The sequence below is a fragment of the Hydra vulgaris genome, chromosome 08, assembly GCF_038396675.1.
Source record: "Hydra vulgaris chromosome 08, alternate assembly HydraT2T_AEP".
NCBI classification, from domain to species: domain Eukaryota; kingdom Metazoa; phylum Cnidaria; class Hydrozoa; order Anthoathecata; family Hydridae; genus Hydra; species Hydra vulgaris.
In genome coordinates, this window is record NC_088927.1 from 5,932,274 (window position 1) to 5,958,256 (window position 25,983).

At 28.6% G+C, this 25,983-nt stretch overlaps 1 protein-coding gene across 1 annotated transcript in view; it reads left to right on the top strand.

Annotated features, from left to right (window-relative positions):
• LOC100205170 (FAD-dependent oxidoreductase domain-containing protein 2) overlaps window positions 1-23,468 on the top strand; it is a 58,915-nt gene extending 35,447 nt beyond the window's left edge. Inside the window, exons 11-22 of the mRNA XM_065802729.1 lie at window positions 6,058-6,147; window positions 11,831-11,889; window positions 15,662-15,776; window positions 17,523-17,594; window positions 17,693-17,808; window positions 18,349-18,394; window positions 18,477-18,539; window positions 18,636-18,708; window positions 20,380-20,553; window positions 20,624-20,720; window positions 21,160-21,214; window positions 23,155-23,468. Coding sequence (XP_065658801.1) covers window positions 6,058-6,147; window positions 11,831-11,889; window positions 15,662-15,776; window positions 17,523-17,594; window positions 17,693-17,808; window positions 18,349-18,394; window positions 18,477-18,539; window positions 18,636-18,708; window positions 20,380-20,553; window positions 20,624-20,720; window positions 21,160-21,214; window positions 23,155-23,192 — 998 coding nt within the window. The 3' untranslated portion in view covers window positions 23,193-23,468. The remainder of the gene's footprint in view (window positions 1-6,057; window positions 6,148-11,830; window positions 11,890-15,661; window positions 15,777-17,522; window positions 17,595-17,692; window positions 17,809-18,348; window positions 18,395-18,476; window positions 18,540-18,635; window positions 18,709-20,379; window positions 20,554-20,623; window positions 20,721-21,159; window positions 21,215-23,154) is intronic.
• Window positions 23,469-25,983: the final 2,515 nt, after the last annotated feature.

Consider the following 25,983-nt stretch of genomic DNA (forward strand, 5'->3'; position numbering starts at 1 on the left):
TGACACATAATATATGTTTAAGTGACACTTAAAACAACATTTTTGAAAAATACATGCTGTAACTTTATATATTATTTTATATTATATAACAGTTTTATAAACAAAGTATTATTTAGATTTTACTACATAAAAATGACTTTTTAACTAAAAATCAAAAAAGTGTGTACAAGATAATTTATTTATAACTTTTTTTTCAATAGGGTAAATTAGCCTAATTCGGTCAACATTCAGAAAGTTTAATTGGTTTTTGATAGGAAACTTATTTTTTTTCATGGAGTTTTTATTAAAAAAAACTTTGTTTTCTATAATATAATAAAAAATAAGTTTTATATAGCATTTATTTCTTAAAATTAATTTTACAAAAAACAGTTTTTGACCAGATTTATATATTTTTCAACTAAAGTCACCCTTATAATGCATAAGGAAGCAATAAAAATGGAGGAGAAAACCAATTCATATAGAAAAATTAAGAAAAATAAAAATATATCTATCTATTACTCAATATTGAAAGCACTAAGTCTACACTTTTTAGTGCAGAAAATACTAAGTGCCTTGTACATATGGTTGCAAAACCACAATCAACACAAATTGTTCCATTGAACCATGGAAAACCTTTGCTTTTTTTACATTTAAGCACTTTTTGCTGTTTACTTGGTATGCTTGCATCATCTACCTAGTCTATGTTATATTTTGCTGTTTTTTTTTTTTTTTTCCTTTTTCATCCATTGCTTGAACTTGCTCCATTGTTTCAGCTTCAATTTCAAAGCTTCTCCTCCAATTCTTACATTGTTTCTTTTATGATTTGTGGATATGTTCATCAAAATGATAAATTTGTTGCAGAAATGTTTTTATTGCAGATTCTAAACCATTTTTAATTGAAATGTGTGTTTTGTTATAATATTTAACTGAAATATTTGACATTTGTGTTGAAGAAATTGATGAACACTGTTCAGTTGATTACATAGTTAACGCTGATTGTGATTGTGAAACTTTTGTACTGGAACTTTAAATGTTTCTGTTGTTTACAATTTTGATAGAATAATATTAAAAATTAATTTATGTTGTTGTTAAAAAGAAATAAAGTAATGTTATCAAATTCTGTTTTTTTGAACGCACTGACTACTTGTGTTCTGGTGAAGCCATTTTCATATAAAACCTTTTATAAACTTAGCTTTATAACATTTTTCAACATTTATCAACATTTTTGTGTTTCAATGATTTTTTGATTACTTGTTTCTTAAATCATTTTATATCATGCCTTACATCATTGTAATTATACACGAAAAACTTTTTATTAACTACCCATATGACTAAAATTTATCTAGTCTTATTACAATATTTTGTTTTGTCTTATTACAGTATTTATATTATTTATTAGCTGATTTGCATGTTATTACTATTATCAAAGAATTTTTAAGCTATATTATCTTATGATTTAGTTATTTAATTTTAAAAGGGTTTTTAATTGGGTATATTGCCATTTGATTGTTTTTGGTTTATTTATGCTGGAAGTACCTATTTGGTTTAAATGGTCTTAGGATGAAAATTATTAGTATTTTCTGTTTTCATACTTTAGTTGCTTTAGTTTTGTTCTGGTGTTTTTATTAGAATTTTAATTTATTGTGCTTAGTGTTTTCTACCGGTGGTAGAAAATGGTTTATTTATTTTTGTTTGTTTAGTAGATCTACACTTTTAATATCACATCATCAAAAAAATATTGGTGTTCTACAAATTTGGGTATGGTTGGGTTTTGGCTATTTGTAGTGAGTCCTTTTTTACTGCAGTATGGAACAGACGTAAGATGCGGGGTAAAGCATAAGTGGCGATGACGTTTGTCTGACAAGATAAACTAGTTATTAGTGCTGATCCTCATCGAAACGTCAGTAATAATAGACGCGACTCTGAGGAAATGTTTATTACTTAATCACTACATAAATTATGTTTACGCATTAGCATTAATGTTTTTTTCCCCATTTTTAGGCCTTACATTGTTTTATGCATACTTTTTATTTTGTAGTATATTATTTGTTTTGTATGTTGTTGTTTAGTGATATATTTGTTGCATGTCTTGTTCATCTCAAGTTTTTAAATATATATATTTTTTAAAGCATTTTCAACATCTTTGCTTTAGTTTGTTTTTCGGCATTTTGTTGATAGAAATGGTTTTTTACTTTTGATATCAGTTTGCAGGAGATAAAATTAATATTAACATATTAAAAGAGAGAAATGGCATTCCTTTTTATAAAAATAGAAAGGAATTTCAAGAGAAATTAATATTGTAAATCATTATTTTATGAACTAGTGACCATAATATTAAGGAAGTAAACACTTATTTGTTAATTCTTGCCACAAATAATCAATTATTACTTATTACTTATTGACCAATTTAAGTAGTGTACTACCTTTTTTAGTTTTTACCCAAAAATTTCCATTACATTAAAATATTACGATTAGATTCAGAATAAAAAAATCTATTAAACTGTATTTTAAAAACAGGAAGTTGTGTGTGTTGTACCTTAAGAATCAATATTGAACCCTTTACTACTTATTGTTTACTTTAATGACTTTGCATCTTGTTTGAAAAACTCAAAATCTGTTAATTTATGCAGATACAGTTATAAAAATTCCTGAAATAAATGTAAATGTTTTAGAATTACGTTTTATATTTGAGTTGAAAGAAATCTAAAAATTATGTTTGAAAAACAAATTGATTTTTAACCTTCCAGCAGAACACATTTTTATCCTTTTTAACATACTTGGGAAATCTTTGCAAATCCAAAACTGATAGGCTAGATTTTTTGCATGACACAGGGTTTACTCATGCATAAGTTACTTTATGTATATTTGTGTTCTGTTTGAAATCTCTGATGTGGTGTGAGCTCAGGAACCAACTTGTAACTCCAAATATAAAACCTACGCTCACCTTAATCTCTAGTATTCTGTTAGATGTAATAATTTTCCTGGTGCATTTCCAAAATATTCCCATCAATGTTTTAAAGTGCTTCTTACAGGAAGTAACCTCTTTTAACTACTCCAGGTCAGGTAAGGTTTATGATCATCATATATACCCTGCTACTGGTATTATGTAACTGAACCATGCCCTGCTGCCTTGTAGGGTTTGCTTTTTTTTAAAAAACGAAGACTAGGAAAAACAAACTCCAAAATCCCCTGCCTTGGGGCTTTTGGTTGTGTGAAGGCTAGAGATGGTATCTCGATAAAAATACTCATCTTGAGCAGATTTTAACTGCATCCAGCTAAAATTTCCCTGCCTTGGGGTTCCTGGTTGAGTAAAAGCTAGAAATGGTGTCTCAAAGAAATACTTATCTTGGGCAGATGTTAACTGCATCCAACTAAAATTTCCCTGCCTTAGCGCTTTTAGTTGGTTAAAAGCTAGAGATGGTGTCTTGATATAAATACTATTTTCGGGCAGAATTTAATTGCATCCAGCTACTGTTTTGTAGAAGCCCTCCTAGGCAAGGACTTTAGGGGTAAGCAGAATAAATCTCTTCACCAACTTTAAATCCCTTCTACACCTACTAGGCTGGCGCAGATGTATACCTGTGTTACATTGTTTTCTGCTTAGAATAATGAATACTGGATCTTCTTGACTCTATTCATAGATTATTGCTTGTGCCTCCTCAATAGTGGCTATGCAACTCTTCAGGTTATCTCCTAATAAGAGTACAGCTCTAAAACATAGTTTAAAGGTTCTATAGTTGGATGGTAGTAAGGTTTCCCAAACTCTGTAGTAGCTCTCAAAGAGGTTGATTCCGTCAACAGCTGTAAAATATAAGAGTATTAACAGTCCCATGTTGCATATGGATGGTGTCCCTGTTAATCCTTTTGGTGTTGAGATCACATAAGGAGTGCTAAGTTACGACTTTGGATTACTTAGGAGGATTGAGATAACTGCATAACTCATTGATTGGGATGCTATATGAGTCAAGTTCTCTTTAAACTGAAATCATGCCAAAAATAATTCAAGTATGAAATTTAAAAAACCATCCCCACCACTTAACTATTTTAATATATCTTTTACAAATATTTGTGGTCTGTGAATCAAACTTCCAGCAGTTAAATCTCATCTATTTTAAAATTCTCCAGACTTAATTGCTATTTGTGAGACTAATTTAAATTCCATCGTTCCTTCTTCAGATCTCAGTGTTGATGGTACTATCTTTTAATTCTCAAAGATTCTAATAGTCACATGCTTGGCTGGTATACATACATATCAATTCAACTACTTGTTATGAAATCAGATTTGAATCCTTTGACCTTTTTTAACATTGTGACTGGTTTTCCAGACAAGCCTATTCATTAACCTTCACTCCATGATTTCTATCTTGTTTCTGACCCTAGCTTGTGTTTAGTCTTTTTATTTTCTCCTCTAAATGGTTTTGACCATGCAATGATTTCTATAAATCTTTGCATGGTTAAATCTTTCATATCATACTTCTTTTTTGGACTCGTTCTATTATCACATTACTTACTACTACCCTAATGCAGACTGGGATTCCTTCCATGATTTTCTTAGTGACATTTTTCATTAGTTTTTGGGCTGATGTCTTTTTTCTCTCAGCTGATAAATGTGCCTCCTACGAAATCTCCTGGATCAAGGCAGGAATGTAAGCTTTATCTCCTTCTTGTCAGTTCCAAGTCAAGCATCAGTGGTCTATGGTTTTGACCATTTTGTGCAGCTGCACATCTTTCGTAATCATTTTCTTCATCTTTTTCAAAAAAGCAACTCTCTCATGAACAAAAACCTATTTAATATTGCAAGAAATCAATGCAAAAAGGTGCTGTCTGATGCTAAGCTCCATTATTCCCAGGTCATTAAATCTCTTATCTTATCTCAGAAGTTGGGCTTTTTATAAAATTTTCAACAGCGTCATTAACAAAGGTAGGTCTAACATTACATCTCTCATTCATAGGACTAATCTTATTATCTCTCCCAAGGATAAGGCAGAACTATTTCCAAAGGACTTTTCTTCTAATTCAACTCTTAAACTTTATGGCTATTCTCTTTCTTCCATTCCAATTAAACAGGTTAACCAGTTTTTAGACATTTAAATCACTCCAGAGCTTGTGGTCCAGACAACGATCCTGTCAAAGTCTTACAAAAGTGTTTTCCAGAACTCCCTTCAATTCTCTCTAAACTACTTAATAAGTACTTGACTGAATCTTGTTTTCCTGCTTGGTGGAAAAAGGCATCTGTGGTTCCAATTTTAAAAACTCTGGTGAATTCTGGGTCATTCTGACCCCTCCAACTATCTGATCAACCATCTATCTGTTATTAGCTAGGTCTTTTTGTCTTTGATAAAGAAATTTCTAACATCCCATCCCATAGGGTTTTTGATCTTCTTGCTGTACGGCTGATTTGCTAACTGCTGCAACTGAAAGATTTTATCACGCATTAGATGGAGGCAAGGAGGCTATGGCTATTGCTTTAAATATATCTAAAACTTTCGTTAAAGTTTGGCATACTGGTCTTTTTCGTAAGCTTGCGTCATATGGTGTACCTGGGAAATTTTATGAGATTATCTTTTCTTTCTAAACACTTTATTAAAATCATCAATTACATTCTTTTTTATTTCCAGTAACTTCTGGGGTACCTCAAGTTTTTATCTTCCGTTCTGTTTTGTTTCTTATCTACATTAATGATTTTCCTGACAAACTTACATCTAAATTGGCTCTTTTTGCTGATGACTCAACTTTATACTCCTGTCTTGACAAAAAGGTTTTTCTCCATAGCTAAGAAAAGGCATTTCGAATCTGATCTCACTTCTGTAGTAGATTGGGACTCGCAGTGGCTCGTAAACTTTAACTCTAAAAAAACCGTGCAATAATTTTTTCTAACGTTTTGTTATAAAATGTCACACATTATGTGTTCAAGATTCAATTCAATTCATAAAGATTCAAGTGTCTGTTAGTTTTTTTATGTTAAGAGCTTAAGCTTATTTGTATTATAATCTTTTTAATTAATTTATTTAAGTTAATCATTTAAGATTATAGTTAGTTCATTTAAAAATATTAAAATAAAAATAAACATAAATTTAGAGGCTGATATGTCTTCATGGCAGCTTAAAAAAGAAAATTCAAAAATACACATTATGTTTCAGTCAAGCAATATCAGTGAATTTGTTGTTCGTAAGTTATTAACTAATCTTTTTGTGTCATATTTTTTAACATAGTTTGAAATAATTGAAATGCAGTTTGAAGTAGTTAAAGCTATAAATAATATTGAAAATAATGAAAAATAAAGATATATATTACTGATTCTTGTTAATATATTTTTAAATTTCACTTTTTTTAATTTTTTTTTTAATTTTTGTTTTCATGCAACAAAATATAAAATAAAATACATAAAATTTTAATTTTATAAATAAAAAGATCAGGTCAGGTTATCCAGCTACTGGTAGCATGTAACCCAGTGCAACCCGTTTCATGTCCTGCTGCCTTGTAGGATACTCTTTTTTTGGCAAAGGCTAGGACGTCAACTTTGACTTAAAACAACCCCTGCCTTGAAGCTTTTGGTTCAGTAAAGGAGAGATGGTGTCTCCATAAAAATACTCACTCTGGGCAGATGTTAAATGCGTCCGGCTACTGTCTTGTGGAAGGTCTCCTAGGCGAAGACTTGAGGAGTAAACAGATTCTATCTGTTGACCAGCCTCACACCCCTTCTTCATCTATTAGGCTGGCGCTGATATATTTTTGATACATTGTTTCTAGTTAAGGATGTTGAGTGCTAGATCTTCTTGACTCAATTGCATGGGTTTTGCTTGTGTCTCGTGTCTTGTGTCTTGTGTTTTTATGACTAGGCAACTCATTCTATTCTCTCCTAAAGAGGGTACAGTTCTAAAACTCAGTTTTATGGTTCTGAGGCCAGCTGGTAATGTTTCTCGAACACTGTGGTAGCTCTCAGAGAGGCTTGTTCCATCAACAGCTGAAAAATATCAGAGTACTAACAGTGTCATGTTACGCATACAGGTGTCCTTGTTCATACTTTTGGTGTGCATTATTGAGGCCATATTTAGACCCCTTTGTTATGGCTTAGGGTTTATTAATAGTAATGAGGCAATTGCTTAGACTATTAAATAGTGTACAGAGTACTATCTGTGCTTTGAGTCAAGTTCTTTAAAAAGTTTAAAATGACAAAAGTACCAAAAACTATAAAACATAAAAAACCATTGTCATTACCAAGTTCTCTAAACCTATCATTCGCTAATATTCGTGGTCTTGGAAGTAACTTTTCTTCTGTTGAGTCTTATCTCTTGCAAAGTTCACCAGACCTACTTGCTCTTTGTGAGACTAATTTGAGTTCAGTTGTCTCATCTTGTGATCTTAGTGTTAATGGTTATCTTCCTATAATTTGTAAAGACTCCTATAGTCACATGCTTTGCCTGGGCTTTTATATTCCTAAAAATTCACACATTTGTCGCAAAACTAGGTTTGAATCCAGAGACTACTCTTTTATGAGCTTTCGTTTAGCATCACTTCACTCTATCGCCTTTCTCTTTGTTCTATATTGCTCTCCTTCATCTCAAGACTGCACTCTTTTTGATGTTATTTCTGATCAAATTGACCTAGCCCTCTCCCTTTATCCATCAACCAATATTGTTGTTGTTGGTGACTTTAATGCCCATCACACTGAATGGCTTGGCTCGATTACCAGTGACTCTGCTGGCATTAAGGCCCTCAACTTTTGCCTTTCTCAATCTCTAATTCAAATAGTCAATTTTCCAACTCACTTTCCAGACAACCCGAATCATTTACCTTCTCTACTCGACTTATGTCTTGTTTCTGATCCTAGTCAGTGCTCAGTTTCTCCACATTCACCCTTAGGTGCTTCTGACCACAGTTTGATCTCTCTAAAACTATAATCTCATTCTTCTTCATCATCTGAATCCACCTATCATTGTACCTCTTACTACCTTAAAGCTGACTGGGACTCTTTCCGTGATTTTCTTTGTGTCTTCGTGATGGCCCTTGGATAGAAATCTTTCGTCTTCCTGTTGACAAATGTGCTTCTTACATAACTTCGTAGTTTCAGACTGGCATGCAATCTTTTATTCCCTCTCAACAATTCCAGGCCAAGCCTCACTCTCCATGGTTTTCCTCACATTGTGCTGCTGCAATTGCCAATCGAAACCTTTACTTCTATATCTATCAGCAAGACAATTCTCCAGAAAACAAACATCTGTTTATTATTGCTAGAAATCATTGTAAAAATGTTTTGTCTAACACCAAAGCCCGCTATTCTCAGGTCATGAAATCTCGCATTTCACCACAAAAATTAGGCTCTCATGCATTCTGGAGATTCTTTATTAGTATCAATAATAAGGGCAAATCTGTAATTCCACCTCTCTTAAATGGTTTAGACTTTGTCACCTCACCTAAAGACAAAGCTGAATTGTTTGCTAAGAACTTTTCATCAATATCATCTCTTGATTCCACTTGTTGCGTTCTACCTGATATAGCCATCAAACAGGTTGATCCATTGCTTGACATTCTTATCACTCCATCTTATGTATCTAAAGTGATTTCCTGCTTAGACTCTTCTATAGCTTGTAGCCCAGACAACATACTTGTTATAGTCTTGCAGAAGTGTTCTCCGGAGCTGTCATCTGTACTTTCAAAACTATTCAACAAGTGCTTATCAAAGTCTTGTTTTCCAGCCTGCTGGAAAGCGGCATCTGTTATCCCTATTTTCAAAAATTCTGCAGAGTGATCTGATTTGTCTAACTATCATCCCATTAGTCTTCTTTCTATCATAGGTAAGTTTTTTGAATCTTTACTTAACAAACACTTAATCTCTCATCTTGAATCTAATAACTTACTTTCTGATCATCAATATGGATTTTGATCTTCTTGTTTTGCTAACAATAACCGATAGGTTTTATTGTGCATTAGATAAATGTGGAGAGGTTAAGGCCATTGCTCTTGACATTTCAATAGCTTTTGATAAAGTTTGGCATGCTGGTCTTCTCCATAAGCTTTCTTCTTATGGTGTATCTGGTAACATCTTTAAGATTATTGAATCCCTCCTTTCCAATTGTAGTATAAAAGTTGTCCTTGATGGACAGCACTCTTCTTATTTTGTAACTTCAGTGGTTCCTCAAGGTTCAATTCTTGACCCTATACTCTTTTTAATTTACATTAACGATCTTCCAAATATTCTCACATCTATGGTGGCATTGTTTGCTAATGATACTACCATTTATTCTTGTCATGATAAGATGCCAACACTCTCTGATCGCTTGGAGGGGGCATTTAAGCTTGAAAAGGATCTCACTTCTGCTACAGCATGTGGCTCACAGTGGCTGATGAACTTTAATTCAGATAAAACTCAATTTTTTCAGCCAATTGTTATCACAATAATTTAGATCTTCCTATATTTATGAACGGTAATATACTCGATGAGTCATCTACTCTTCATCTTCTAGCATTAATTAGCATCTTTTTAGAAAACATTAAATCAAATCCATTGCAAAATTAGCATCTGCTAAGGTTGCATCTCCTTATTGAGCTCAACACTTTCCTACTCTTGATTCTATTCTTTATCTCTATAAATCTCAAATCCATCCTTGTATGGAGTAAGTAAGTACAAAATTGCTTATTTGTGTAGTTATTTTCCTTGAACATTTTTTTCTTTGAATTTCGTTTCCTTTGACTTTCTCTCCTGGTTCATATAATTTGCAATCTTTTAAGTCATTTGTCAATCGTTATCTTGCTCTATAAACTTCATCTTTTTTCTTCCAGTAACTTCCAACTCTAATAGTGGTTGCTTGCAGCCTTGTTGGAAACGAAGATGTAAAAAAAAATTAAAAAAATAGAGAATAACTTTCATGATTTGCATTCAGTTTATAATAAAAAATTTATGTTACAACACAAAAAAGTTAATTGTTAAAAGTTGTAACAACAACATTGTTAAAGGTTGTAGCAGCAACATTGATTGATTAAAGTTGTTACAACAACGTTGATTGTTAAAAGTTATAGCAACAACATTGATTGTTAAAAGTTGTAGCAATAACATTTTTTTATATTTTTTTTTATTTATGTTTTTATGCAATATAAAAATTTTGTTTTATTAATAAAAAAAAAAAAATTTCATAGTTTGCCTTTTATTTATAATAAAATTTATGTTACAACTGAAAAATTATTTCTTAAAAGTTGTAGCAATATCATTGGTTGTTAAAAGTTTTGTGATTCTGTTCTATGCAATCAAAAAGTAAAAACTTTTTATTATAGATAGAGTATATAGTTTGTATCATTGGCCACATTAAAGGATTGATTAAGATTTAGAGAAATAAGATTGAAGATTGATTAAGATTGTCTGTAAAGTTATTAAATCATTAAGAAACAACATGGTACCAAAGATGGATTCTTGAGGTACCCTTTAGGTTATTGGAAATAATTTTTTATGGTATTGGAAAAGATTTTTGTTCATTAAGGATAAATTTAATACTGCAATAAAAAAGTATGATACAATAATAATAACTTTCCAGTATACCCTATACAAGGAAAGATCTTATTCATAACAGGCTTAAAAAAAAAATTCACATAAGCTTCATCAATTTGATCGGAAATATCATTGTAATGAGTTTGCAGGTTCAAATTCATTACAAGAGGCTTCTTATGTGGCTCCAAGAATACACGCCAAAAAAACTAAGAGGGATATCATTTATGCTAAAATTGAATGGTAGTATTCTAATATTTTACATCTGTTGATGGAATCAGCTACTCTAAGACTTACGACAATAATTTGGAAACCTTACTACCAGCCAACGCTAGAACCATTAATCTGAACTTTAAAGATGTCATAAGAAGAAAATAGAAAGAGTTGCATTACTATTCTCATGGAGGTTCAAGAAAAACCCAATGAGTTAAATCAATCCAGTAATGATCATCCTAGGTAGAAACTAGTGTTACATTAGCTTACATCTTCATTTGTCTATAAAAAAAGGAGTGCAATGATAGTCAACAGAAATTTTCTGCTTACCATAAAGTTTAAAAGCTGGAGGCTTTCTAAATGAGAGTAGCTTGAGGCTTTCTAAATGTGATTGGTTGTCCTAGATCATTTTTATTGTAGTCTTTACTTAATCAAAAGCCACAAAATATTTTAAGTAAAAGTTAACTCTTTTCAAATCAATTTAAAAATCTCTCAGTCTTTGTCTAAAAATGCACTTCCTGCAATGCAACAAAATTGTAAATTGTTATCAGTAGCTGGGTGATCATAATTATTATCTTCAGCGACATATCCAATGGGGTTATGCTTCCACCCTCCTTCTCCCTCCCCTTCCCCCCCCCCCACCCACCCCAGAATCTGAAAGTCTTAAAGTATCTTAGAAATCAAGAACCTTTTTTGTTAGGAGACGCAAATGTGGTCTAAAATACAAAAATATTTCAACTAACCTCCCCTTCACCACCACCAAAAAATCCTGGATCCATCACTGATTATCTTGACCTGATTTTTCCTGAAATATCAGGAGCTGTATAATTTCTCATAAACAATGAAAATAGGTATTTAGAATTGTATTAAATTGCTTGATAACAATAACTCATTGTTAAAATTGACTTTTTTGTTAAAAATGTTTTGTTTGGTTTGTTAAAATCGTAAGATTTTTTTGTTAAAAATGATTTGATTGGTTTGTCAAAATTGTAAGATTTGTTTGTTAAAAATGATTTGATTGGTTTGTTAAAATTGTAAAATTTGTTTGTTAAAAATGATTTGATTGGTTTGTTAATATTGTAAGATTTGTTTGTCAAAAATGATTTGATTTTATTGATTTTAATTGGTTGATTTTATTTAATTTATAATTATTTTATTTAGCTGGAGATTTAGCAACACGACAAACTTATGATACAGTCATTAGATGCACTGGATTTAAAGTATTTTTTTGTCATTTTACTTTGTATGTTAATAAAAATTAGTCTGGTTCTTAAAACATCATTTTGTTAATTTACTTTTTATATTATTGAATACTTGGCTGGTTCTTAAAATAATGATTGTTAATTTACTTTGTATATTAATGACTAAATATTATTATTGTATATTAATTAGACAAACAACATTTTTTTGTTATTTTGCTTTATATTAATGAATATTAGAATGGTTCTTAAATAATATTTGGTACTTTTTACATTAACGTGTACTAGCTGTTCGGACCCGTACAAAATCTTGGTAAATCTATTCCACACCATTTCTATACTTACTCCTTACTTCAATATTATTTAATAAGCAGTAGAAAAATAGTTAATTAGTAGAAAAATTTTACTTCAAAGAAAATTTCAAAATTTACCAGGCAGTAAATTTTGAAACTTACCGCCTGGTAAATTTTTATATTATGTATATATATATATATATATATATATATATATATATATATATATATATATATATATATATATATATATATTTAGCTTTATGATTTAATAATATTGAGCACTGAAACAGGTACAAGAGTCTTCATATTATTACAACAAAGTATTTTACCTCAAATATACTTTACATACTTGTAAATATGTATACAAATATATGTATACATATTTTTTTATTGGACGCTTAGATAGAAACCAAATATTTTTGCGAGTACTTGACATCAGCTGGATCTTGCTTTGATTTTTTCTTAAAATCTTTTTTATTTGTAGGTAATTTCTTACTTTTCAATAAGATTCCTTTTATAATTGACCAATAACTTGCTGCTCATGACAATTTGGAGGATTTGCTTTTGAAGGTGCAAATTCAAGGCCATTTTGTTCATACCATTCTAGAGACTTCTTGGAGTAGTGAATTGTAGCCAATTCACTACTCCAGACCAGAATTCAGATCAAAATATTGAAGACATTTCATGCTTTCTAATAAATGGCAAAAGGCGTTTTTTTAAGCATTCTTTTATATATAAATTGGCGTTCAAAGTTTTATGGTGTTAAACCTTTCAAGCGTTTCGACTAAGCTATTCCATCTAGTTATAGTGTCCATAATAAGTTTCAATTGTTTTCCAAATTCTTGTATACTTGAAGAATATCATTTGATGTTCTCGAAAAACGAAATTTCTTTACAATTGAATGAACTTTTTTAATGAGAAAACTATATCCAAATTTTTCAGTCTCAACAAGCTCAGCTTCATTACAAGTTTGTTCAATCAAGCCAACATTTTCACCTTCAATGTATTCTTCATCCAATTCATCGAAGTCACTTACTTGATTTTCTACACTAACATTTTCTGTATATGTGTTAGCCACCAATTCAGTTGTATTCGAATTATTATACAGAACATTAATTACAGCTAAATGTACCGCATGTGCAAAGCACAACTGCTGATTACATAGTAAAAACCGTCCAACTTTTTGCATCACAGCTACCCCATCAATCAAATGTATATATTATAGACGTAATATCTTTACATCCTTTAACAGGTACTAAACCTAAATTCCAAAACTTTCTTGCTATGGACATTCACATTTAAATAACATCGGTTTCTTGAAGACGTCCATTCATCTAGAGTTAAGCAAAATCTTGTTCCATCTGCTTTTAAATTTTTTTGCATCATTTTAGCCTGCATTTTTTGTGCGTATTCTAAAATCATTTTGCGAATCGAGTTAGGTGATTTTGGTAATAGATAATCTCGAGCGCATCTAGCTAAAAACAAATTTCTCAAATCGATAGACATACAGAAAACGTTGAATGGCATATTATCTAAGACACAAATTCGTGATACAATTGCAAAAAATGGTTCACCTTTTTTGTTGAATAAATATTTTGTGATCATCATTTTTATGCACTGCTTTCTGGACCTTCATCTTGCATGACATCCCGTTTTAATACATTAATATTGTGTTGTTGAACCAGCGGTTTCTACTATTTCATAACATATTTTACATTTTGCTGTTAGTTTTTTTGATCCTCTTAAAAAAAGAATCCAAACAGAATTTTGATTTTTACGTTGCTTTATGTATTCCGAATAACTTTCCTTTGAAGACATTTTAGGATGTACTTTTGATAATAATTTAACTTGTTAAACAAAACAAAATTAAAATTAAATAGTTATCAAATAATTTTGTTAAATTAAAACTGCTATTATTCCTGCTATTATTTGCTTACCTATTTAAAAAATATTGATCCAAATAATTCAATACACACCGCACTCCAATAAGCAAATCTCAACACTGTTGTGTAAAATATAAGACGCGAACATGAACAGGTTATACCAAATATAAAAATTATTGTATGTATATATGAAATGAAGACATGAAACCATTAACTGCAATTTAAGAATATTTTCTCTATGTCTACTTGTATTATGCAGGATAACTGTAATTTACAATTGTTTTCTTTATTTCTTCTTATAGAATTAGAATGTAGAATATTTATATATACAGAAACAAAAACACAATTTAAGAGTTGGAGAGAGCACAAAAATATTAATTTTAATTTCGGAATTCGCTGGAAAAATTTTCGGAATTCAAAACAATATTATGAAAATGAATTCCGGAATTTTGAATTTCGAGATGCAATCCCTATAAAAACTTATGAAAATTTCAAGTAAAAACATATGAATATTTCTTATGAACTTATGAAAATTTCAAGTAAGACTTATGAAAACTTTTTTTAAACTTTTTTCTCTTGTTTTCTTATTCTTAATTTCTTTCTTTTTAAAATAGCGAATAATATAATTGTCTTATTATTATAAAAAGTATTCTGCTGTAATTTTTTTTTAGGTAAACTTGACCAGAATAGTTCTTAGGTAGATGATTTTAATAAAATCTAGCTGACTGTAGACTGCCCATTATTTGAGGCAATGGAACACAGAGCTAAAATATATTTTACAAAAACATAAATAAAAGTAAGATATAGCATAAAACCTAAATCTAAATAATAATTAATTAAAATATTCATTATTACCTATGACAAGTTTTATAATTGTGATGTATATTCTTCTTTTCTTTTCTGTAACTCGTGGCTACATTGTTTTTATAAAACCAATCTATTTCAAATTAAAAAAATTTTTACACCAGAACACAAAACTAATCAGACAAAAATAACAAAGATAATAGTAATCAGCAATACTACAGGGTGACTTTACAATACTTATAAAGTAATAATGAATGTTTTGCAAATAGTTCTGCTTGTTCCTTAAGAGTGGTAATAAAATCAGACCATATATCAGAAATAAAATGACTTACTGTTCTTAATGACATGGTTAAATCCGTTGTAAAGGACAATCCCGACATTTAAAACTTGATAAAAAGAAGTTTCTTTCAAAATCTTTCAAATCTTTTGTTTTGAGTTAATGATTAATGTTCAATACTTTGATGCTCAATACTTTATAACTTATCATCGTAAAATTATAAACTTCAAAAAAAAAAAATGGAGACGGGTTTAGTAATTAAATTTCCATTAAGTTTTTATTGAATTTTTTTCAGACCATCAGCAGGTAATTAGAACCCTCGCCCTGTTAACTAATTTTGATGAAAATAAAGTTCGAATGTAAAATCTTTTTTTCTATACGAAAGAATTTTTCTCTTTAATGTGTGTTAATGCTAGCAAAAGTATTTGAACTTCTGCAATGCACTTTTTTAGTCTAAATAAAGATAAAAATATTTATAGATCTTGTTACAGTGAAGCATATATAATTATAGCTATCTTGATAAAAATGTTTAGTTTGATCGTAGCATATTCAATAAAGATGTGAGACCAAAGGTTTATGCACCCAAAACAAAGTTTCCTGAAATAACTCCATTATATGAATCAACTGTTTCAAAAAACATGTATTTTAGTAAGAAAAGTTTATTTCATTTGATTAACACAATATTTACTATTTTTAGAGTTTTATTTATTGTTTGCTGTATATATATGTTAAATATATATATATATATATATATATATATATATATATATATATATATATATATATATATATATATATATATATATATATATATATACATACATATATATATATATATATATATAGATATATAGATATATAGATATATAGATATATAAATATATATATATGTAGAAAAAAAACATATATATACATACATATATATATATATATATATATATATATATATATATATATATATATATATATATATATATATATATATATATATATATATAGATATATATAGATATATATAGATATATAGATATATAGATATATAGATATATAGATATATAAATATATATATATATATATATATATATATATATATATATATATGTATGTAGAAAAAAAACTTTATATGGTACTTAAAATTCCATGTCTATTGTCAATTATCAGCCATAAAGTACAAACCATTAAAAAATTGCAAATAAGTTGCAAACTACAATCGAGCAAGTTCTGATGTTTTTAATAAAAGAAGACAAAATGGAAAGCTAATCAACAGTATTGAATGATATAAAAATAGTTTTATTTTTATGTCTACCTTCAAAGATCGTCTTATTTGTTTAGTAGGTTGTCTCTTTTGTAAAATAATTTAGATAAATTTCTCATTTAAGATGACAAATTTTTTATGTAAGATAATGCTTATAACATTTTATATAACATTAATTAAAGGTGTTGAGTTATTTTCTTTATTTTCCCATAGTTCCTATAAAATATTTCTATATTTCCTTCATTTTATATAATATAACATTTCTTGTATTAGATAATTCAGTGTCATTTTTGTACTTAATTGTATTAAATGATTTTAAATAGGTTTTTTATTTAAAAGGGGTTTCGCATATGTCAATATACAGTTAATCTTTATATTCAATGTTATCTGAGCTTACAGTGGTCTGGTAAACAATGCAGCTTGATAATCATTGATTATTTTAGTAGAAAAATGAATTTTTTAATGCATTTGCAGATTTTGTTGATGCCTTTTTATCACTGTATGAAATAATCTTGTTGTGCTGGTTGATGACGGATTTGGTGTATGACATGCATGAGTAGCTTATCTTAAATTGTTTCTATGGGGCGCTTTGTGTAGATTGTAGATATTTTGGAAAATGCTGGTCGATTAGGATTAAAAAACAAAGTTTAATTTTAATTGTAACATTTGTACTGAATGCGGTGTTTTACAAGATTATATTTCATTTGTGATTATTTTTTGAAACTGGTTTTTCAGTCCTTTGTATGCTAGCTTATAGTTGTATCTTGATTGTTTTTAAACAATCAAGATAAAATATCTTAATGCATCTTCATAAAGTATTGCAATTAATAGAAATGTTAATATTTATTATTTTTTTAAGTTTGGATGAAATGCTTTTTTATTTGTTTCAGTTGCTGGCCATTTTTGTTCTTAAAAAAATATAAACTTTTATCTCGATATTGGCTGATTCTTGTTGTAAAATTGCAAGAGTTGACGTAAAAGAAAAATTCAAACTCACCTATTTCTGCGCAATCATGCAATACATACGCCATTATCATTGTGTTAAATAATAACAACAAACATGTTGTTATGTAAATGCGTATGTTATTATGTAGTTGAAATATATTTTTATTTATTATCATGTTAAATTATTTTAATAGCTGGAGTTGCAACACATTCTATTGATTTTCGCAAGTCAGCAGGAGGTTTTATTCATGGTTTTCGATACACAGGTATTTGTATAAGTACTTTCTGTTTTATTTCTTTTTTTATTTTATGTTTTGTTTCATTAATAATTTATAAAAAAATTTTAACCATAAATTATTTTAAGTTCGTGCTTTACATCATATTCTTGAGTGGCGAAACCATGGTGTTCGATGGCCATCTATAGTATTACCATTAAAAGATCTAATGAATTTTCTGATAAAGCGTATAAATGAAGGATCGGTATTGAATTTTATTTTAGTTATATTATTTTTCTGTATTTCTAGCTAAATTCTAAAAAACTGCTTAATTGCTTTTGAAGTTTTAGTTAAAACGCCTTAATGAATCAATTTCTGCATCTTCAATAAACTGTGTCCTAGCTTGTGTTTTTTAGTCTTTTTAGTTGTGTTTTGGCTTATTCGTGTGTTTTTTTGTCTTTATTGAGTTTTATCTTTAATTTATTTGTGTTTTTTATTGCTTCATAAATTTTTCGTAAGTTGTATTATATTTTTAGTTTCATTGTAGGTATTTAGTTTTATAATCTCCTGAATAAAAAAACATTCAAAAAAAAAGTAAGATTTTAAGCACATTTTTTGAGTTTGATTCGAAGGTGGCAATTCCCATAAATGAATAAAATAATGTAATATAACATTAATGACTTTAAAAAAACAGTAAATATATTCTTAATATGTTAATGACTACATTATCAAAGGTTTTAGATTTTGATAAGCCCACTTAAAACTGCTTTATTTTATATTATTTATTGATTTGATTTATATTTAGGGAATATATCAAATGACATCTTCATTTTGTGATGTTATTGTTTTCCGTAAGTATATTATTTAGTTTATTGCAATCTTAAATTTTCAAAACATTTAGTGTTTATATTAGTGCACTTATTTTATTTGCAGGTGAAAACAAATTTTTTGAGTACTTTGAAGATCTTCCTATAGGAATATTGTCTGAATTCGAAAGTATTTTATTTTTACCATTTTTATTTGTTAACTATAATGATGTTATTTTCTTTGAATTTTTTTTTCTTAAATAAAATTTCTTTTTAAAACTTTTAGAGCATACTGGTAAATCTTTTGAAAAAGGAATTGTAGTAAGATTAGAATATGGAAGAAACTTTTCTGGGCCTGGGTTAGAAAATTTATCTAATTTTGTTTGTTTATAAAATAATTTTAATTATTCAAATAAAAAATATTATAAACTGCGTGTGTGCTTAAAGTTGCTCAAGCTTTTTTATTGTTGTCAAGTTTTTATAATTTAATGATTTATATTGGAAACTAAGTTTAGCTTATAGTTTAGCTTATAGTTGAAATATAATGGAAACTAGGTTTAGCTTATAGTTGAAATATAATGGAAACTAAATTTAGCTTATAGTTGAAATATAATGGGAACTAAGTTTAGCTTATAGTTGAAATATAACGGAAACTAAGTTTAGCTTATAGTTGAAAAGTAATGGAAACTAAATTTAGCTTATAGTTGAAATATAATGGAAACTAAATTTAGCTTATAGTTGAAATAAAATGGGAACTAAGTTTAGCTTATAGTTGAAATATAACGGAAACTAAGTTTAGCTTATAGTTGAAAAGTAATGGAAACTAAATTTAGCTTATAGTTGAAATATAATGGAAACTAAGTTTAGCTTATAGTTGCGGTAGTGGTGTAAGTGGTGTAAGTAAGTGCGGTAGTGGTGTAGTGGTAAGAGCGCTCGCTTTGTAAGCGAGAGGTTCGGAGTTCGACTCCCACCACGTCCCTGGAAGTACCGCGCTCAACTTACTTTCTCCGCGCAGCGGCCTTGCTCGGCAAGGTTCGTGTTTCGGAGTTAAAGAGTTGAGAGAGGGTTGCACCACGAATAACAACTAAAAAATAAAAACACAAAAAAAAATGAGTAGCCTCCTCGACTGTAATGGCCCCCCTCGGGCCTTGGGGAGGTGAATAATCTAAAAAAAAAAAAAAAAAAAAAAGTTGAAATATAATGGAAACTAAGTTTAGCTTATAGTTGAAATATAATGGAAACTAAATTTAGCTTATAGTTGAAAAGTTGAATTTGAATAAATAAATAATCATTTGGAGATCTTTTTAAATGTTTTACTTATTTTAAAGGTTTTTTTTTATAATTTTTTATATTATCAAATGAAATTAATGCTTAATAAATTAATTGATTAATAAATGCTTTTATTTTGCTGTTTATTATTATTATTAAGTCCTGGGTTAAAGATTAATATTAAGTCCTGGGTTATTACTATTATTAAGTCCTGGGTTAAAAATTTTTTTAAAAAATAAAATCTCTAAAAACTTTTTAAACTATTTTTTTTAGAGGATGTGTTAAAACAAAAAGATTTAAAAATTATTTATAAATATATTATATATGCATAAATTAAAAAATATACATAAATATATTATATACTTAAGTTAAAAAATAAGCATAAATATATATATATACATATATATACATATACAAATACATATATATATATATATATATATTTTTTTTTTTTTGTTATTTACCTCCTCAAGGCCGATAAAGCCATTACAGATGAGGAGGCTACTTAATAGTAGTTATAACCCTCTCTCAACTCTATAACTCCGAAACACAAACCTTGACGAACAAGGCCGCTGCGCGGAGAAACAAGTTGAGCGCGGTACTACCAGGGACATGGTGGGGATCGAACTCGATATATATATATATATATATATATATATATATATATATATATATATGTATATATTATTTTTTATTTTTATATAACCAAATCATTTTTTATAAATATATAGAACATAGTGTATACTTAATTTTTTCTTTAGCTCTGATCCTTTCAGAGAAGACCGTGCAACAGGTGAAGCTCAACAAGCTCATAAATCTAATTTTCTTCATCCAGTTCTTTACTACTATGAGGGAATGATTCCAGAACCAGTTGAACATGTTCTTGTAAATCCTAAGAGATTGCATCATATGGTTGAAGATTTTCTTGCAGAATGGTACTTTTATAATTGCATTTACTTTATTTTTGTATTTACATAAAATTTTTAAAAAATTTATTTACTTTAGGATAGATCCTACTCAGCACCTTTTACCACTTCGTTGGTTTTTGGAATATTGTACTGGGACTGATTTGCGACAGTTTTATGCAGAATCTTGCTTTGAGGTTCTTTACAATTTTTTACAAAACAATTTCATTTTTTTTTTAACTTTTAAAATTTGCTCAATATTTGTATTGAGATAAAATAAAGGGTTGCATTGATTTTTGTTGTAATAAACTAATTTACTGCGAATTCATTTTTGACTATTGGCTATTTCATAATTAATTTTAATTTAGTAACTCTCGGAATTAGGAAAAATGACCCCAAACTGTTAGAGGTCGATATCAGGTCGGTAAAAAAAATTTGACACAAGGGGGTTACCATAAAACAGAAACAAGGCCAGCAAATTTTTGTCGACCTCAAACACTTTTAAATCGGCAGTTAGGTCGGCATTGCCGAGTGCGACCCTAATTCTGAAGGCTGAGTTAGTGATTTTTTTGTAATGACTGAATTTTATTTTAATTTTCATAATGCTGTTTTTGAAATCATGGTTGATCTTTTTAGTATGTGATGACAAGTACTGTCGCACCACTCTTTTGTCAAGAAGAATACCTCAAAGGTTTGTTAAAATTTATAAATAATAATTATAATAAAATATTGTTGATAAATACTAAAATATAGTTTACTAATTTATATTTTAATTAGTTTTATTTAGATAAGATTTTTTAGTTTGTTTTTATAATATTACAGTTCTTTAACATAGTTAAATACTGTTTTCCATATTAAAGGTTTTTAAAACAATTAATTTAGTAGTTTTGAACTTAATTCCATCATCTGCAACAAGAAGATTGGCGTGGTTTATTTTTATCCTGAGCAAATTTTATGTCTCATTCTGCTGTACCATTTATTACAGACCAACATCTGATATCTGTTTGAATCTAATAAATTTTGGATATATAATACAAGAATTTTGTAAGTTTTGAATACTGGTGCCATTAATTTGTAGCAGGTTTCAATCATTTCAAATTACTCTTCACTTAATTCAATCATTTTAAAGATGAATCAACTTTCTGTTTCCAATTTTTAACTTCGTTGTGCCTATTTGTAAGCCATACAGCTTTAGCTGTGACATCTTTATTTTTATTCTCAAGGCAGATTATTGTTATTTATTCTCAAAATAAGCTATAAAAATATGAATTAGCTTCTTAGACAGATAACTACGTATAAACGTTGTTATATTTTTACAAGGTCAAATCTTATTATCTGCAGCTATTAGCTGCATTAGTTACTAGGTCAAATCTTATTATCTTTAATCATGCTTTTTATAGCAAATCTTGTGTCAATTTAGAACTTGTCCTTGTCGTTTTGAAAATCCAAGGACAATAAAATTTAGCATATTATTAGCATTTATATATTTTTCACATCTTCTAGACTTTTTCAAGTTGAGTAGACGAGAAGAAATCTTTGAATGTTTTGAAACCAAAATAGCAAAAGTGAATAAAAGCTTGAAGTTAAGCATGATGTGATGCTATAACAGTATGGAATTTAAATTTTTCAACTTCTCCGATTCAAATTACACGCAGTTCAAAAATATAACTGTAGTTGTTAGCGGGGGAAATTTATCTACACAGGTCTGGAGAAAAGCTATCCTCTCAAAGGTCCGCCTTAAAAAAGCTTTATGCACATTATGAGTTGAATTTTTTATTTATATTTAAAGTTTGTTTGAAATGTTTTACCTTAATTTCTTGATCCATCAGACTCGATCATTATCCCTCCAGCATAACTTGCCTAAATCTCCATACATGATTTCAGGTGTGTAATTTACATACATGGTGCGGCACCATTGGTGGTTGTTTGCACCAATAACTAGATAACTTTCTTTTTTCACTTGTCTCTTAGTGTACAAACACCATTTATCCAATCAGTGATTGTTATATCAATCAAGAGAAATTCTTTTTTATTAAAAAATGCCTAGTGGTTTTTCTACCTATGACAAAAATATCTCAATAATCTGGACAAGTTCAAGATGAATGTGGAGTTAACAATTACATTGTTTCATTCATAATTTTAGAACCTATATATTTAGATGTTAAGTCAGTTTTATTTTTCTTTAGATATTTTTATTTTTTATTCGTTTTCACATGTCATTACGATAAAACGTACTTATAATATTAATTACTTATAATAGTATATATAAGACGTACAAATAAATAGAAGTTGTTAACTTTATCACAAATTTTCTTGATAATTGATATCAACAAAATGTTTTTTTTATGCTTTAACCAGAGTGGTTTAAGCAGTTTCTAATTTCCAAATTTAAACAAAAACGCAAAAACATCTTTAAAAATATTTTTAATCATTAAAAATATTAGTATAGCTCTAATAATATTCTATAAAAGTAGTTATAAACACTTATTAATACTTTGTTTTGATTAAATAATATAATTTTTGATCCTTAAATATATATTTATATTTAATAAATATTACACGTAATAAATTATTTATCGCATTTTAAAAATTATTTTTTTTAGACCTGTCATAATTTGTTTTGTTGTTTAGGATTTGGACTTGCGGAAAGTGTTTTTATTGGACAATAATCTTTTACCATTTTTATTTATGTTAGAATTTTATGAACACATTTTTTGAGTGCAAAAGCGAAAATCATATATTTTAAAAAAAGATTATTAAATTTAATGTTTATAAAGAAACAGTTTCTCTAAAACTAAACATTTATATTAATAAATAAAAAAAATCATATTATCATTGAACAATATATTTTTTAAATATGTTTAATCAAGTCAATGTTTTGAATCTTATATTTGTATTAAATTATTAAACATTTAAATTATTAAAGTTATTATTAGTTATAAGAATTATGATAGTTATTGTTTACATAAAATTGGTTGAAAGGGATGCATAAAAATTGACTGGCCCAGTGGACGCAAGACGTATTTTAAACGTCTAAAATTAGTTGAAAGGGATGCGTAAAAATTAACTGACCCAGTGGACGCAAGACGTATTTTAAACGTCTAAAATATATTAATGCGTTTTAATACGTTTATTAGGCGTTTAAAACACGTCCTGTGCCCACTTTTAAGTGCACTTTTAAGAGTGAACAACGATTGCGTCCGTGCAGAGTTGCTAAGAACTTTCATGACGTCATACCGTCGTATAAGCTTCCCTTTAAGTAAGCGTGATTTTAAAAAGAGTTTAAATTAAAAGCGTATTTAGCATACGTTTTTAGTATATATACTTTGTTTTTTTTTATTTATTTTTATTTTTTTGTTAATTGTCGTGTTTTAATTCTTTTAAAATAATTTTACGGTAACATTTTCATAAACTTAATACTTATAAACAATAATTATAATAAAATATTATCAATATATACTTAAATATAGTATACTTATTTATATTCTAATTAATTTTATCAGTCAATAGGAGTTATAGAAGGTATAACTTCTATTGACTATGGTTTTATTTAGACAAGAGTTTTCAGTTTGTTCTAATAAATCTTTGAAATTATTTAATTCCTTTTCAACTGATTGCATTTTGACATCCGAAAGCCGTTCTTGTCCCATAGGGACCTAAAATAATTCTTAATGAATTTTAATTTACTTTAAGATTGTTCATCCTCTGCAGCAGATAATTGCACTGTATTAAAAATTTAATTAAGAATTATTTTAGGTATGTAGATAAAAAAAAACAGACCCTTTGAAAGTTTTTTGTTGAGACCTCATTAAGTTTCGGGAGTAGGAAGCAAAGACTTTTTTGAACGGGGAGCATTTTGCGTCCAGGATTGCTAGTTAGTTGTTGAATAAGAATAACTTCGGTATCGATTGTAAAGTTTTGTATTAAAAGGATAGAAGTTAAGCTTCTAACCTTTTAACACAAAACTTCGAACGATTTTAAAAAATTAACCAAGAACTTAGCTTGATTAAGCATTCCAGCGGTAAGGTAGCATACTAAATCAAGCTAAAAAAAATCCTATTTTGTCCGATTGAAGTTATTAATAATTTTCCTTTGTAGTTTTACAATTGTTTTAATAGCAGCAAACCAAGTTTGTTTTTTTTTGACATAGTATACGTAACCAACTATACATAGTATTTTTTTTAACATAATGCGTAACCAAGTTTACATGGTGTTTTTTTAACATAATACCTAACCAAGTATACATAGTTTTTTTTTTAACATCTGAATGCTTAGTAATAAAAATAGTATCTCGTGAAGAAAGAATCCTGTTGATTATTGCAGAATTTTTTATCTAGCCAGACTCAGCTAAAGAATGTTTAGAGACGTTGGAGATTATCAAAAAAAAGTCTTAGCGCAAGTTTCAAGCTCATGTACTCCAGCTAAATTAAAGCTATAGGTGCTACAATGAACATAAACGGCTAATGGTTTCTAATGTAAAGTTAGCGTTTGTTCTCTAATATAAGTTCTAGTCATGTTTAAGCGGTTTGCTGTAACTTTGGCCGCGGCAATTCTGCAAGTCATATATTACTTTTATCAATACACCACAAATAATATTGGCAATATCCGCTCCTTTTTTCTGCCTGTCTTCGACACAAAGAAAGCGCTTTTTCACCTTTAAAAATGAAAAATAAAAGTAATCTGTTCTGTGTGTGAAAGACCCGGCTTTTCATCGGTAATGGCCGTAAGGAACTCTCTGACTACACTAAAAATAACCCACTGCACTAACAAGGCATATTTATGTATGAACTTATTCATGAGTGATTCACATGAGTGGTAATAACCTGCATCCATTTTCCCTCTTTTTTGGTGACAAGCCACGTTTTCATAATTGCTTTTTTACGTTTTGGTATGAGTTCAAATCATTTCCAGAGGTTTTAGAAAATTGCTGTTCTTTTGCTCTTTTTAGGCAGAATTTTGACATTTTGCAACAATAATGCAAGAATCAATGAAAAAGTGTATCGTTTATAGAACAAAAATTAATAGCCAAGTCAAAAGTATCATTTATATGGCAAAAATTATTATTAATAAGTCAATAATATAATTTACCCCTATACGTCATGTTTTGTAATGAGAAAAACAATGTTGCATCCGAAATACAGCGCAATATTACCTCTATTCGTCTTTGATTCCACCATTCCAGCGAATAAGACGTTGATCTCCGGCTGATCTTTTGCACTTTAAATAGAAAGTGAACTTATTGTTGTGCTCCAGACCATAAAATCATTCTTATTTGTGCTTTCATTGGACAGAGTCAGAAAAAAAACGTCTTTTGGAAAGACATCGTTTTAATAAGTTTTAAAAAAAATTTGATAATAAGTTTAAAAGATTAATAACCAAAATAAATATTCTTAAAGATAAAGAAAACTGTTTCTCTATTCTAAAAGAAAACAGTTTTTTAAAATAAAACAGTAAATCATA